Consider the following 14993-nt stretch of genomic DNA (forward strand, 5'->3'; position numbering starts at 1 on the left):
AAAGCTGACAAGACTTTACTGATGTAACACGACTGTGTGAAGTTGACCCCCGCCTGGCAGGGGTGCAGATGAGTCTGTGTGTGCTTCCCTTTACAGAAGCAGAAAGATGACAGCAACACTCGAGGTTGCGTGATGATTTAACATTTTAAATGCCATTTTCTGTGTCTGTGAATTTACTATGTGTGTGTCATTCACTAGCTTGTGTGCTCACAGAGATATCTGTGACAAAGTATGCATACGCCTGCGCAAGCGCTAACATTTGCATTTTCGTTTTTACAGCATTACGGTTCTTCGTGTGTTTGATCATGTGATTTATAGGAATACTGGCTAATGTTTCTCTACTACAAGATTTCTGGGTTTATGTGTGAAGAAAACTGTAGTTACAGGCATATGTTGATGGAGAAATTAATATAGTTTGAGACATACTGTGATGAGACCAGTGTTACTGTTTCCACAGCGAGTGTTAACTTTATGGTGTTTTATGGCACCTCTAGAATCTGTTGACCTGTGTCTGACCTCCGTCTGACCACAGTCAATGTGTATTGCTAATGTTTGTTTCTTTGAGAATGCTGTAGTAGATTCAGCTGAAGCGGACAAGTGACATGAGTAAAACAAATAAGAGATTACGGTATTTATGGAATAGTTTATTATGGGCTCATTTGCTGGCCACTTTTGAACCCATAATAATAATATATGAGTGGAGTGACTTTGCTTAAGAGAAGTCACTGATTACATTAATGTTAACAGAGTACATGGGATAATCCATGTCTGAGGTGAATTAGGGTAATAGTTGTAGTTACTGCTTTGAGAAAACCTGCACATGACACTTGTCTTGCTGATGTTGAATGCTTATTACTCTTATGATACAATTGTTTACAGGTATGAAGTTTGATTTCACTTCCAGATTTTGCTTTCCAGGCCGTGATGGTGTGTATGCAGGCTCCTGGGAGAGCCAGGTGTTAAGCAAACTTAATATGCAACACACGCTAACATCTTTTATTGCAGGGTTACGGAGCTACTCCAGAGGAGATGCCCTGATGTTGCCTGGGACATGATCTAGCTAATCTTTTTCTTTAAGACAGGGATCCAGGTTTGGTGAGTTGACGCATGGGAATGTCCATGCGTCAAGAGGTGGAGTGCAAGGATTAACATTAAACAATGTTTACTATTATTGTTGCAGTGATTTGTGTGATTAGCCGTTTTATTTACAAATATTAAACCTATGCAAGTGGTGCATCCATGTTCAGATGAGGCTTTGATGGCCTATAAGTGAAGTTCACTGAACTAAAGAATGTGGTTTGATGATTGTTGACATGCTCTCCAAATAGAAGTTTTTCTTCTTAGCAAGGAAATACAGGTGCAGCAGTAATCTCCTGAGAAATCTTCAGAGGCCCAGTGAGAAGCGTGAACCATTCCAGGCATAGCTGACAGCCAGGCAGTGGTTGAGGTCAAAGGTCAAGCTGGTTGGGGCCCATCATGAGATCAGACCTTGGAGCCACAGCAAGGACCATGAAACTGCCTACAAAATAGAGGAGAGGATCGTCCACAAGATGGGAGCTGAGGCCAGGAGAGAGGCTTCAGGAGGATCAGAGATCATCTTCAGCACAGCAGACATCACACAGAGAGCTGTGCTACTGAGCTTCCAGGAGATTTTAAATAAAATGAAAGATTCAATATTGACGCTGAGGAAGACAACTAAGGTGTACGACGTGCTCTGCCTTAAACCTTCAGCAGCGTTGGAACATGAAAACTCGTGGGATGAGGGGAGCGTGCCAAGCTCCATCGACAGCGCAGAAGGAGTTCGAGGATGACATCATGATTCTGTGAAAGCACAGGAACCAGAAGCTATGGTGGTGATGACAGCAGTTTCCTATGAACATCACCTAATGCTGTGCCACTATACTGTGCATACGATGACACTCTGAAGGCTGCTGGGATCATAATAGCAGTAAGATGACGGAACCCAGCACCCTTTCCACAGAGAGCTTTTTCTGCAGAGCGTGGACAATTAAGGAGTCATAAATATCCCCCTCACAAGACGAAGGTCTGAAGTCAGGTGATGGGGGCTGGTAAGAGGCCATAAAACTAGAGTGCTGAGAGGTCTGCAGCTTGGAAATAGCTGAGACCCATGTTGACGAACAACAAAACCAACTGGTATGTTTGAATGTCTATTCTACATACATTTGGACTCTGGTCCTATGGACAGTGATGGAAACAACTGGAAGAGACATTCATGACGCCCTGCAGAGCTTAAACCACTCTGCAGAGAGACATGTGATGTGCACACCTGGAGGAAGCACCACCAAGCTGAGATGTTTTTGAAAATGTTACTTTTTTAGTTTCACTATTAAATTAACAATTTCTTTGGTTGCTCGTAAGATGCAGTTTGCCATGAGATGAGCTCAATGAATGGGGTAACTGCTAATACATTTATTAAACTGTGTACCTTTTCAGTAATTTAGGGTGATTTGACATATGCTGAGTATAAAAAGGTTTGCATTGAAACTGTCAGACATGAGGTATTCATACCTGGGAACTTTTCAAGCATAAAGGTCAAAAAGGGGGGAAATGTTAGATTTGTATTGTTGATTGTCATTTATGCTTAGAAATATTTACTTATATATGCTTAGAGTTTTGTAATTAGTTGTAGATTGGTAGAGGTTTTGATCCTTGATAGTCTGCAAACTTTGTGTGTATTAGACAGCACTTTGGGAGCATGAGAGGTCATACCGTGTCTTATTGTTTTATGGTAGGATTAACGTAGCTACATCTGTTCTAGTCTAAGTGCTCTTTGTTTAGATGAACTGCAGGACTTCCTCACCGTGTTATCTAGGATGAACCATCTAGGGTGAGGGGGAGGCTACCCTCTTCCTGACCAAGGATGTTTAACCCTTTGATCAGAAACACACACACACACACACACACACACACACACACACACACACACACACACACACAAGGTACTCTTTGTTTGTATGTAGACGTCGTATGTTAATGAACCTATGCATATTCATGTAACCTCAATAAAAGGACAGTGTTACGGGAGGACGGACGAGAGCTACTGGGGTCAAGCGAAGGAACGGCGTTTGTCTGGTTCTCTCCCGTGCACGAGTACCATGAAGAAGTTTGCCTACTTGCGTCTTGCTTGCAGTGTAATTATATTGTCTTCAACGTTCCAGCAGATGGGTTCAAGCTACAAACCTATCACCCGCCTTCGAGTATTTCGAAATACAAGTGAAGAAGCGAAAAACCGCCGCCTGTCCGCCGAATTTGAAGTCAATTTAGGATACTTTCCTTTAATAAACGGTAAGCATTATACATATGTTCCTCACTTGGCTTGCTGTTTGTTTGCTAGCGATAGGCTACTTGACGACAGCATTAGCTAACCAGTGTTCTCTAGACCAGCGTTCCCCAACTTTTTGGGTGTTTCGTGGCCCGGGGGTTGGGTCAGGCAAAATTGCAGTAGCTTCCCTGATCATTTTACAAACATAAGTGAAGAGAATCTGGACTAAAAGGCCTAGACTTATGGTTGTGTGCTGAATCTATGAATCAAACTATCACCTGGAAACATAATTAACTGGTCCATAGCTGTGAAACTGGACATGAGTTCTTGATTCTATGGAGATTAACAGTAATCCAGAAATTTACAAATTTGTCCCAGGGACATCGCGTAGATGTTGTCCCTGGGACATCGCGTAAATGTTGTCCCTGGGACATCGCGTAAATGTTGTCCCTGGGACATCGCGTAAATGTTGTCCCTGGGACATCGCGTAAATGTTGTCCCTGGGACATCGCGTAAATGTTTTCCCTGGGACATCGCGTAAATGTTGTCCCTGGGACATCGCGTAAATGTTGTCCCTGGAACATCGCGTAAATGTTGTCCCTGGAACATCATGTAGAAGTTGCCCTGGGACATCGTGTAGATGTTGTCCCTGGGACATCATGTTAAAGTTGCCAGAGACATACCATATGAAAGTTTAGCTTCTTTTAGCCCCTGTTTGTTTTATATTATTTTATATATATATATTTTTTAATATTTACATTGTATTGCAAAAAACCCCACAACAAGTTAAAATGAATTAATGAATATTGACTAATTAAACCTTCGTTATTTTTCCACCAGAAATGGACGACATAATTAGAAGAAGTGTTCTGAATGACGAAAAAAAAAGAACTGGAAAAGACACACAACTTTGTGTGCATGTGTCACAATGCCAGGAGGACCCATTCAGTGTTGTGTTAGAAAAATTGAACTCATTAACCCTTCATGGACATTATAAATGTTTAAATGTTGCCTCAGGTAAAGACAGGAAAAGAGACTATTACAAATTCAACTGCATCAGAGCTGGGAAAAAAAGTCGAAACAGCTACAGAGCAGTGGGCTGTAAGGCCTATGTTTCATTTAAATGTTGGAAAGACCACACAGTCATCGTGCAGCGTACATATGATAAGCATGATGGGCATGATCCTTCGGACCCAAAAGACGCACATTTCAACAATATTTCCAGTGATTTGAGGAGGAAGATTGAGGAACTGCTTTCCCTTGGAACTAAGCCAGCCATCATACTAACCGAATGTCATAAATGGGCCAAAGAACATGGACACAGAGATCTTCACAACAGAGAGCATTTTGTCACACCACGTGACATTGACAGTGTTAGAACCTGCATGATGAGGAAGAAGCACTTTAACTGTGGAGACAGTCAAAGTGTACATACCTTACTTAATGGAAAACATCAAGAACATGTTCTCTTCTATCAACCATACACATCTGACCAAGAACTAATGATTGTTTTGCAGACACCTGTAATGAAATCAAACATGGAGAACTATGCAAAACAGTTAGTATTTGTTGACACCACGCACTGCGTTAACCAGTATTCATTTCCCTTATTCACACTTGTTGTAAGAGATGATCATGGGCATGGAGTCCCTGTGGCCTATGCTATTGTCAGCAACGAAAGTCAGAAAACCCTGGAAACTGTTCTTGGAATAGTTTGTGAGCATTTCCCAACTTCCCCGAGGTAAATAATACATTGACAGCTATTGATTTTGAAATAATTCCTTTTCAAAAAAGTTATAACATGCCAGAATCTAATGCTATAGCTGCAGCATGGGCTGCAAAAAACTTTCCTTTCCAGTTGTTAAAGTTATTCCTATAGGCTGTATGCAGTATTTTATATATCTACTTGTGAGTTGAAATGTTTAATTTGGCATTGAAGTGGTGCTTTGAGATAGCAAAAACATTTTCATACTGTTTAATCTCATTTAGTGTTTTCTTTTTTTCTGTAGAGCATTTATGGTTGACAAAGACTTTGCGGAAATAAATGCTTTGCAGAAGGTTTTTCCAGAGTCAGCTATCCTTCTATGCTGGTACCGTGTCTTGCAGGTAAACCACATTGTTTTCTTTTCACGTTGTCTAAGATGCACCTGAAACACATTTTTACAACAGGGTCCTGTTGTTATGATTTGCCTCATTGTGATATTCACCTACTCAGGTTAATGAATATAAAGGGATAAAATGTTGAGTGACTATGTCCATCCATTTAAGACCACAGTGCACTCATCTTCTGGTGGCTGCTTCCCAAAGCTCTTTTTGACATTTAAAAATATGTTTGCCTGGTTGATTTCTGTAATGCACAGGTCCTCTTGTCCAGTGAGTGACAAAGTTATTTTTGGACGTCAGCTTTCTTTTATGCTTTTTGTACAGCTGCTCCTCTGTCTCTCTCTCCAGATTAACTTTTTTTCTCTTACATTCACAGGCTGTTAATCGATGGCTTTCAAAATCAGAGTCTGGGGTCCATGGGCTTTCTAACACCCAAAAGAGAAATGAAATCATTTCTTTCTTTTGTAAGCTGAAAGCTTGCACATCTGTAAGTGTAATTTGTCTATTTCACATTTTGATTTCTTGATTACACTAAGAGCATAATAACTTTCAGTTGCTAAAAAAAGTTACAGAGAGATACAAAATAGATTTTTGAAACAATTTCTAAAACTGGCTTCTTATCTTGCTTATCAAAACAAGTACTTAAGCTGTGCAGAACATCATTGTGTCACCCACTGTGCAGTAGAACTTGTGAGTGGGATTCTTTCACAGACAGATGCTGAAACCAAATATGCTTATAGGTTTAGTGTTCCTTCTTAGCCATTGTAAGGGAAGAAATAATTGCTTCTTAATACAAAAACACGACATATTATTAATAACTTAAAATTCTTAATGTTATTCAATAAAAGGAAAAGGGCTTCAATACATAATATTAAAGATTTCAATAGGTCTGTTAAATGGATTGAAATATATTCTGTTGCATCCAATTCTCTTAGGAGGACGACTTTAAAGCCACATCAGCAGAGTTCTGCCAGACATTTAAGCAATACCCTTTGGTGTGCCAGTATTTTCAGAAGCACTGGGAAGGCATTGGCCACATGTGGTGTGACTACGGCCGTCGCTTCAGTCACGCTCGTTCTGAAACAAACAATGTGATTGAAAGGTATGATTTATTATTTTGACCTCATTCAATTGTATTGCTGAAAAAAAGATATTATGCTTTAATCCAAGAGGCTAAACTGAGTAGGTTCGTCATGTCATTGCCAGAACAGGTTTTAGGCAAATCCTTTAAATTCTAGCAGCGTTTTTTATGTTATCACAACAAAAAACAGAGTAGGTGGATTTGCCTAAATCAGCTAAACCGGCACAGAGCATTCCTTTATAAAAGACGTGTGCAATAGGTATTCCAATTTTTAAAAAAATAATACAGTCTTGATTAAAACTTTAAATTCCTTCAATTACAGTTACTAATCATTTCAAATAACTGTTTTTCAGATTTTTCCACCGCCTGAAATACCAGTTTTTATCTGGCTACAAGAATAGGCGTCTGGATGATCTGATTGAAGTGCTCCTAGGGAAGGCCGACGACTACTTCTCAGTCATAAAAACCCTGCAAGATGTGGGCCGCATGAAAAACAGGTTTGCTGACACCTTGTCTCAAGTTTCAGACTCTGCTTCAAGACTGATGGAAAGTGGTTGGGCTCTTAAAATTACAGTCAAGAACAGCCATGGAGTTAATGCATATCAAGTCCCATCTGAGTCAAGAGAAGACATGGTGTATGACGTCTGCCCTGTTGAGTCCTACTGCAACTGTACATATGGCTTACGAGGACTTCTTTGCAAGCATCTAGTGTTACTTGCAAAATTAGCAGAGGCTGACAATGACATCTATCCAAACATGGAAACAGACATTTCTACCTTGGCAAGAATTGCAGTGAAAGAAAGGCATTACTTTGTACACTGTGAGGACTTGAAAGTGATAAAAATGCCAAGTTTGTTTGGAAATCTGTGTTTTTTTGCATCGGCTGAAACACTTCAGTGCACTTGTTGTACGTTCTCTCACTATAACACATGTGCTTGCCTGAAGGTGGCTTGTAGCCATTTTAAAAAAATGAAAAACTCTCTGAAAAGTCCTCTATCAACTTTGAATGACACTCCTGTAGTTGAAAGCACAGACAAAAAATGCACAGAAGATGCAGTTGGAAAACTAAATGCTGTTTTAGACACAGTTAAACAGTGGGCATTCATTCCAGAGGGTATTACTCCAATGATAAATGAACTGCATACAAATGTCTTAAAAACAAAACAAGTAGGCAAAAGTATATGCCAGTACGAAATAAAGACGACAGAGAATGCACGCAAAATTAGGCCATTGTATTCTAGCAAGAAACGTTCGGCCAGCATCGACATTCCAACAGTCTGTGAAAATGAATGTGAACAGTCGATAACCACTGAAAGAGAGACATCCTCTGGAGAAAATGAAAACCTTTTGGAATACAAAACAAAAAAGAGAAGAGTTAAAGCTAAGTATATGCACAAGTAGACTTTTGTGTGACATTTCAAAGGGACTGCATCCATTACTTCTGTTTATTGAAACCTAAAGCTGAATAGCTGTCTTAACTTTCTGCCAAGGAACAGTTGAAAAGAAATTGTTTGCTCTCTCAAGCAGTTGTTATTTATGTGTGTTATTCATTACTTTGGCTTGGTTGCTGTTTTTGATACAAATTCATCTGTGCCCATTGTAATATTTTCATATGTTACTATTTTTATATTGCTATGCATTATAAATAAAGGATTACTTATAACTATTAAAGGTCTGCATTTGTAATTGTTGGTATTATTTATAAAATATGCGCTCTTAAGTTTTTTGCTCCATAAAACGATACCTGTCACTTTTTGGACATAGAGTATCAGCTGTTGAGAATCCTGGCTCATACAAAATAGAAGTAAAAGGTTTCAACATCCAGCCTTTTTATGATTAAATACAAAGTGTAATAACAGAGTTATTGGGGTGTGATTTTGTTAATAGTTAGTCTTAAGTATAAGTTTAATAGTAATGAGTAAGAAAATATAGCCAGAATAATGGAATGAGACTAACACCTGACCTCACACTGAGATTTGGTATGAAGTGGCATGTTTGTGCTAATGCTGACATTGGGGCTCAGAGTTCCTCTGTGTGTATATATTTGTGAACGTTAACTTGGCTAATGTCCAAGGGTTTGACTGCTTTCCTGTTGGATTGTATCACAAAGAACAGGGATAAGAGCACCAGTGGCCGTGCACACCCTCATCTCTCTCCTTCACCCGATCATTAGTGTTGGAAACCGGCATTAGCTCAGAGTAGATTAGACTTCAGTATAGTGCAAGTGATTTGATTTTATGATTATTTGATTCAGTTTTTTCTGTGTTCAAGCTCAATTACTTTAATAAAATATGTTGAATTCAAACAAATAAATAAACAAATAAACTGTGGACATTACCCTTTTAAACCTTTCTGAAACAAGACAGGTAAAAACCAGTGTATAAAAGTTTACATAGGTATAAATAGCTCTAACACTTTACTCCAGCCTGGCGTCCACACATGTGGACATCACATTTTGGGTTATTTAGACCAAAATACTAAATCTTGATCAACAAGTGCCTGATATACAGTTATGAGGACATTATACTGCAACTGTTCTATCGAAATTTCAAATTAATGTCCTCATATGTGGCTCTCATTTTTCTCAGAAACAAAAATTAGGTAAAAAAAACAAAACCTGGTAATTCTTTCTTTTTACATTCATCGGGTTCCAATCGGCCCAAATATCAAAGAGAAATTAAAAATGCATGCCATGGAAGATTTCGGGTCTTAGGGGGTTAAAATGACCAGACCCCTCCGGCCTGTTTTCCAGGCCACTAAATTAAACCCAGTCAATTACCAATTGAACAGAATAAAAACCTACGAGGTCCACTAATAGTCCAAAAGTCCAAATCTTTAATAGAAAAGACAGGCAGAACTCAAACAAACAATAATCCAAACGAGGAGCATATATAAACACTGGAAAGTAAATAATTATAAGTTATTAAATCAGACTAATTAAATACAGTAAAACTAATAAGGGAAGACGAACACACGGGAAATAAAAATAACAGTGTAAACATACCAAAACTCAAAATAAAACAGGAAAGCTACTACAAACCGAGTGTGACACAATTACATTCATATTGAAACATATGTGATAATTTTCTTTCTTTGTAGCATTTTTAAGATATGTGTTAGAACAGTCATTATGCTGTTTGGATTAGGAACCAATCATTTTTGCCAAATAGTTAACACAAACTTAGAACAACAATGAACAATTTTCAAGATTCTGATTTACAGAACAAACAAAAGTCACAAAAGGTTTCATTATTTAAGAAACAAGATCAAGTTTTTCACACAGGAATGAAATGACAGAATCCAGTGCAGCGGGGCCAAACGTGTGTGTCAGCAAACTGAAGGTTGAGGAATCAGTCAGCTCATGTTTAAGATTGTGTTGGATTTTGAGAAGAGTCTGTCTGTTATTAGAAAGTAAGATTAACAATGTTACACCAATAACCCAAATACGGGGAAATGACAAATAATACCAAAAAAGATACAACTTTCATATTGTTTTACTAACTTACTTTGTCATATCAGCACTTGAATGGTCGATGCCTTTACAGACCATGTCTGTTGTGACATCGCAGGCCAATCTTCCGGCAAACCCGAGGGCTAGCTCCCCAGCCTCCTCTTCACTCAGAACACTAAACACTGTTACTTTAGTTTTGGCCTTCTTAGGCCTGTCAAGAATCATTGCGGGCAGTTTGGCTTTACGGCCCTAAAAAAGAAAAAGTGCAAACACCAAAAGAGCAGAGAGAGACACACACACGCGCACAACGTTAAATGCTTTTGTTTACATGGTGTAATTGTGTATATGTTGCAGCAAATGCACAATTTCCAGCCACATTGTCACTTCATTGATACGAGTAACCCGGATTTATTTCAGGTGACATCAAAATCACGAAATGTATACCTACCCCAATCAAACCTCTGAAAACATGAACTGACATGTTCTCTGCGTTGATTCTGCGCTTGATCTCGTCTTCTGTTATTGTGTAGGTTTTCTTTTTTGAGCTTGGTACAGATAAGCGACCATGCACTCTGTAAACTGTACTAGTTCCTTCTGAATCAGTTTGGAATTCTGTATCTGCATCGATCCTGTCAACATCATCAGCAGCAGCATTATCTGTACTCAGACTTGTGCCGTATACTTCTGTTTCTTTTTCTTTGTCTTCAGTCTGTGTACCTTCATCTCTGACTGTCAGTCTTCCTATCTCACTGTTACTTGTCGATTTGCTGCAGATGTTCTCTCCCTTAGGAACTTTTCCTTTGTCATTCGCTGCCTGATGCTTTCCCTGATGACATTCTTCACTGGCTACTTCTATTGCTCCTCCTGTATAGCCACCCACTATGCTGCACAACTCCTTTCCCTCTGCTGTGCTGCACTGTGCTGTTACATAAAGAAGAATGATATAAACAGCACTATATCAATTTAATTGTGAAGAGAAATCCCCACAATACGACACAGTTATGTCTAAAATAGTTTTGTGTAAAAACTGGATCTTGAAACGTCCACTTTAATTACACAGTCCTGGTGTGCAAAGGCAAAATTACGAAAAAAAAATTCACTTTAAACATTTTTGGACATTGTTTAGTTATATTGTGACTTACTCTCACAGAAGATACAGATGCCACAAACAGACTTTGAACAACGCATGTGCTTGTATGCACCACATTTCTGGCACTGCACCTGTGAATTAAAAAAAAAAAAGAAGAAGAAATAAACAAACAAAAAACAAATGAACAAAGTCCATTAAATAAACAATCTATATGGCTAAGGACATGTCATAGTGTACCCGGTCTTTGGCTGCAATCACACACCAGCACTGACTGCACTTCCTAGTTCGATCTGCAAAATATAATTTGTTTAAGTACAAGTTACATTTTCCAATGTTAGAGAAAAAGAAGGCGGCTAATTTTATCTTTACCTATTGAGGAAAATAAGTAGTGGCAAAGTCGGGACCTGAGCTTTGTGATTTCAGTGTTGTACTCCTCCACTTGTGTTTTACCGTCAATGAGAGATTGGGCAAACTAATAATTGACGAAGAAAAAAAAAAAAAAAAAAAGAACAAAAAGAATTAGATTAACAAAGAAATGTTTGTTTTTTTTTAACCCCCCGAGAAAAAAAAAAAAACAGAGCAACCAAAGCAAAGCATTACTGCTGAAATGGTTCAATCTACAAAAAAAATTGAGATTTTACCATCCTGCCTCTAAGGCTTTAAAAACTGAATAGGCAAAAATGTAAACATTACTTATATAGGTTAAAGCTATAGTTTTCAGTACCATTATGACATGCACTCCACATCAGTTCCCATCCTGTTGATGTGGGTGGCTCACATGTGACAAGGTCCACTCTCCAGCGCAGCCTCTTGCTGAAGCAAATGAGCTGAGAGATCGCAGTTATTACAAATAAAAAGCATATAGAGAAATCAATAACCACGTTCGGTAATGATTTCAATTAAATTAAATATGTTATGTTAAATATGTTAATTAATTACCTCCAGTTTTTCAACACCGCACTTTTTCTGACCTCCGACTCGCCAAATGAATTCATATAGACTATGGTCCTCTTGGGTATGTCACAAAACTGTTTTGTAAAAAGATGGATATGGTAGGCTTGGGCCTTGAGCTTTCCTAATGAGGGACACTGAAAAGTATCATGCACTAGAGAGAGTGCAAAATCTGTGCAACTTACAAACAAGGTCCAGTGGCTGCCGTTTTCCAGACAGGCTCCAATCAATTTCTCATACATCTGAAAGATGTTTTTCTGGAAATAAAAATAATGTGACAAGTATGTTTTTCTGTCAAGAATGACACTGCAAAACTGCAAAAGCTTGTCAGGTGAGACTTGTAATTAATTCTGCAGATACACAAACATATAGAAAGTGTCATTTTTGGTTTACATTAATTAATTTCTATAGTGTGTACAAAACAAATCAAGACCACAGACTCAACACGCACCACTAAATTTTTGGTGTTCTTTATCAGTTGGCCAAGACAGAAATGTTTTAATCTGTGTGCATTGCTTTTGAACAAGTCTTTACACAGAAAAGGTTTCAGAAAGGTATTTTTCAGGTTCTTCTGACAAGGCTTCAATTTTGGAAAATGCTGTTTGTTTATAGTGGCAACTTATAAACCCTTTGTGATAAGAACATAGTTACCACAGTCCAAGTCATACCTTCAAAAAGTATGCACTTTGTGCTCTTGTGGACCCATCCAAAATTTTTCCAGTGATTTGGCTTGGTATTGGATAAATGTGAGGGAAATTCTATAAAAATAACATAAATACACCTATGTTTTCAAATACATTACAAAAAACGTAAACATGCTATGTCATTATGATCAAACAAGCTTTTCAACATACCTCACACTGCAAATAGATTAGGCCATCTATTACCTTATAAAACAAATAAATAAATACATATAAATAAAAACAGAACTAAGGAACACGATTCATTAAGTAAATTGTACAATAAAGTGTATTTAAAGCAGAATTTAACATTAGTTTTATGACAACATAAAAGGATTTTTATGTCAAGAGGTACCTCATCTGAAATGTTAGTCTGGTCAAACAGGGATTTCAAACTTGAAATACCAATAGAGTTTGGTCCAGCTACTCCCACAAGGTAATCTGTGAGAAAGCATATGCTGTAGTCAACAGATATCATTTTCTTTTTGCATGCTGCAACCATCATCCATTTCAGTCTTCTAGGAGCTTTGTCTGGTTGTAGTTCTTTTTTCTCCTCCTCTCCCCTCATCTATTAATTAAATTGTTTTCTGACCTTCCTAACTGTTTCCGACCTGTCTTCCCAATGTGATGTTTAAGCAATATATGTATGGTCAGAAGGGGGTGAAATTTTCATTGCAGTTGTACGTGTAACATTGCATGTGATAATAAAAGGCTTGATTGGTTGATTATTCAACATGAGTTGACATTTACCTGACATTGTGAAGGAGTCACAGTTTCTGTAAGGGTGTAAGAACATAACATGTGGATTTGTTACACTTCTTTTTCACAAGTTAATAACAATCAATAATTTTCATTCCATTATTTACAAGCTATCACACGATGTCCCAGGGACAACATCTACACGATGTCCCAGGGACAACATTTACACGATGTCCCAGGGACAACATTTACACGATGTCCCAGGGACAACATCTACACGATGTCCCAGGGCAACTTCTACATGATGTCCCAGGGACAACATTTACACAATGTCCCAGGGACAACATTTACGCGATGTCCCTGGGACAACATTTACGCGATGTACCAGGACAAATTTGTAAATTTCTGGATTACTGTTAATCTCCATAGAATCAAGAACTCATGTCCAGTTTCACAGCTATGGACCAGTTAATTATGTTTCCAGGTGATAGTTTGATTCATAGATTCAGCACACAACCATAAGTCTAGGCCTTTTAGTCCAGATTCTCTTCACTTATGTTTGTAAAATGATCAGGGAAGCTACTGCAATTTTGCCTGACCCAACCCCCGGGCCACGAAACACCCAAAAAGTTGGGGAACACTGGTTAGCTAATGCTGTCGTCAAGTAGCCTATCGCTAGCAAACAAACAGCAAGCCAAGTGAGGAACATATGTATAATGCTTACCGTTTATTAAAGGAAAGTATCCTAAATTGACTTCAAATTCGGCGGACAGGCGATATGACTTCAAATTCGGCGGACAGGCGGCGGTTTTTCGCTTCTTCACTTGTATTTCGAAATAATCGAAGGCGGGTATTTCGAAGTCGCAAAGGAATGACGTCACAAGAAGGTGATTGGTCACTTGCAATGTTGAACCTGGAACAACATTAATTATGATGATGTGGGAACAATGCTGACACGAGGAAATCAGATCGTCCGTGTTACCAGGGCCTTCTTCACTTGATCCTACATTGTCACCAAAGTTGTGTACAAGTTAACAACACTGCTAGCATAATGGACAGGTTTTTTGACACGGCTCCCACACAAATGCAGAGGTTGAAGCATCGCAACATCATGAAGATTTTCTTGTAAAACAAAGGGGGGGCTAGCAAAAAAAGATCGGGAACCACTGATATAGAGGCTTCAAAATAATTGCCAAGAGGTGTTACCAAGATGGTTGCCAAGCATTGAGAGTTTGTTCCAGAAAGACTTTTGTTGCGCTCCATATTTTTCACCCTTTTGAGAGCTGCTGCCTTATATATTTATTTTTCAGTTCTGGATTCATGTACATTTCCTTTACAGCTTAATCAGAGCAGCATGACTTGTTTCTTTCCAGCCTGACATGTGTATGTGTGTGTGTTGTGAGTGTGTTTGTGTGTGTAAGCGATACAAGCTTTACTTAAGAGTCCAAAGGTCAGCCTGCGAGTGCTTTGTCTTATTTTTTTTTTTCTAAACAGCTTTTTTTCCACAGTGTATGGGATTAGCTGGCTGCCTTATGTTGAATTCAGACCGAGACAGAAAATCCTCAAATCACTGACCTGCTCCGACAATCCAGTGTAAATTCTTCAAAAGAAAAGCGCACAGGCCACAATGAAAACGTCTGGCTTTAATGCTGTCA

At 38.6% G+C, this 14993-nt stretch overlaps 3 protein-coding genes across 3 annotated transcripts in view; 1 reads left to right on the forward strand and 2 right to left on the reverse strand.

The window, feature by feature from the left end:
- crfa4 (cytokine receptor family, class I receptor 4) overlaps window positions 1–14993 on the reverse strand; it is an 81931-nt gene that overhangs the window by 52636 nt on the left and 14302 nt on the right. The window lies entirely within an intron of this gene.
- On the forward strand, window positions 2477–8139 carry LOC146641867 (uncharacterized). The gene is made up of 6 exons (XM_085399367.1): window positions 2477–3306; window positions 4124–5024; window positions 5293–5389; window positions 5763–5873; window positions 6322–6488; window positions 6821–8139. The coding sequence occupies exons 1-6, from the start codon at window positions 3003–3005 to the stop codon at window positions 7866–7868; spliced, it is 2628 nt and encodes an 875-aa protein (XP_085255493.1). The 5' UTR covers window positions 2477–3002; the 3' UTR covers window positions 7869–8139.
- On the reverse strand, window positions 9337–13383 carry LOC146641868 (uncharacterized). The gene is made up of 10 exons (XM_085399371.1): window positions 12995–13383; window positions 12814–12846; window positions 12628–12717; window positions 12145–12216; window positions 11378–11480; window positions 11246–11298; window positions 11061–11139; window positions 10367–10839; window positions 9974–10167; window positions 9337–9865 (listed from the first exon to the last, which is right to left on the reverse strand). Exons 1-10 carry the CDS (start codon window positions 13205–13207, stop codon window positions 9721–9723), a joined length of 1455 nt encoding a protein of 484 aa, XP_085255497.1. The 5' UTR covers window positions 13208–13383; the 3' UTR covers window positions 9337–9720.

The sequence above is a fragment of the Rhamphochromis longiceps genome, linkage group LG23, assembly GCF_057381845.1.
Source record: "Rhamphochromis longiceps isolate RC_006_pf linkage group LG23, R_longiceps_female_GT1.1, whole genome shotgun sequence".
NCBI lineage: Eukaryota > Metazoa > Chordata > Actinopteri > Cichliformes > Cichlidae > Rhamphochromis > Rhamphochromis longiceps.

What these genes read in the sequence shown, in the direction of transcription:
- LOC146641868 (XM_085399371.1), bottom strand. Translation starts at nt 13,207, where the DNA reads ATGAGGGGAGAGGAGGAGAAAAAAGAACTACAACCAGACAAAGCTCCT. An exon ending in CATCTGTATCTTCTGTGAGA is followed by an intron (nt 10,840 to 11,060) that starts GTAAGTCACAAT and finishes TTTATGTAACAG; the next exon opens with CACAGTGCAGCACAGCAGAG. An exon ending in TTTTCAGAGGTTTGATTGGG is followed by an intron (nt 10,168 to 10,366) that starts GTAGGTATACAT and finishes TTTCTTTTTTAG; the next exon opens with GGCCGTAAAGCCAAACTGCC.
- LOC146641867 (XM_085399367.1), top strand. Translation starts at nt 3,003, where the DNA reads ATGCATATTCATGTAACCTCAATAAAAGGACAGTGTTACGGGAGGACG. An exon ending in ATACTTTCCTTTAATAAACG is followed by an intron (nt 3,307 to 4,123) that starts GTAAGCATTATA and finishes TTTTTCCACCAG; the next exon opens with AAATGGACGACATAATTAGA. An exon ending in AGCTGAAAGCTTGCACATCT is followed by an intron (nt 5,874 to 6,321) that starts GTAAGTGTAATT and finishes CAATTCTCTTAG; the next exon opens with GAGGACGACTTTAAAGCCAC.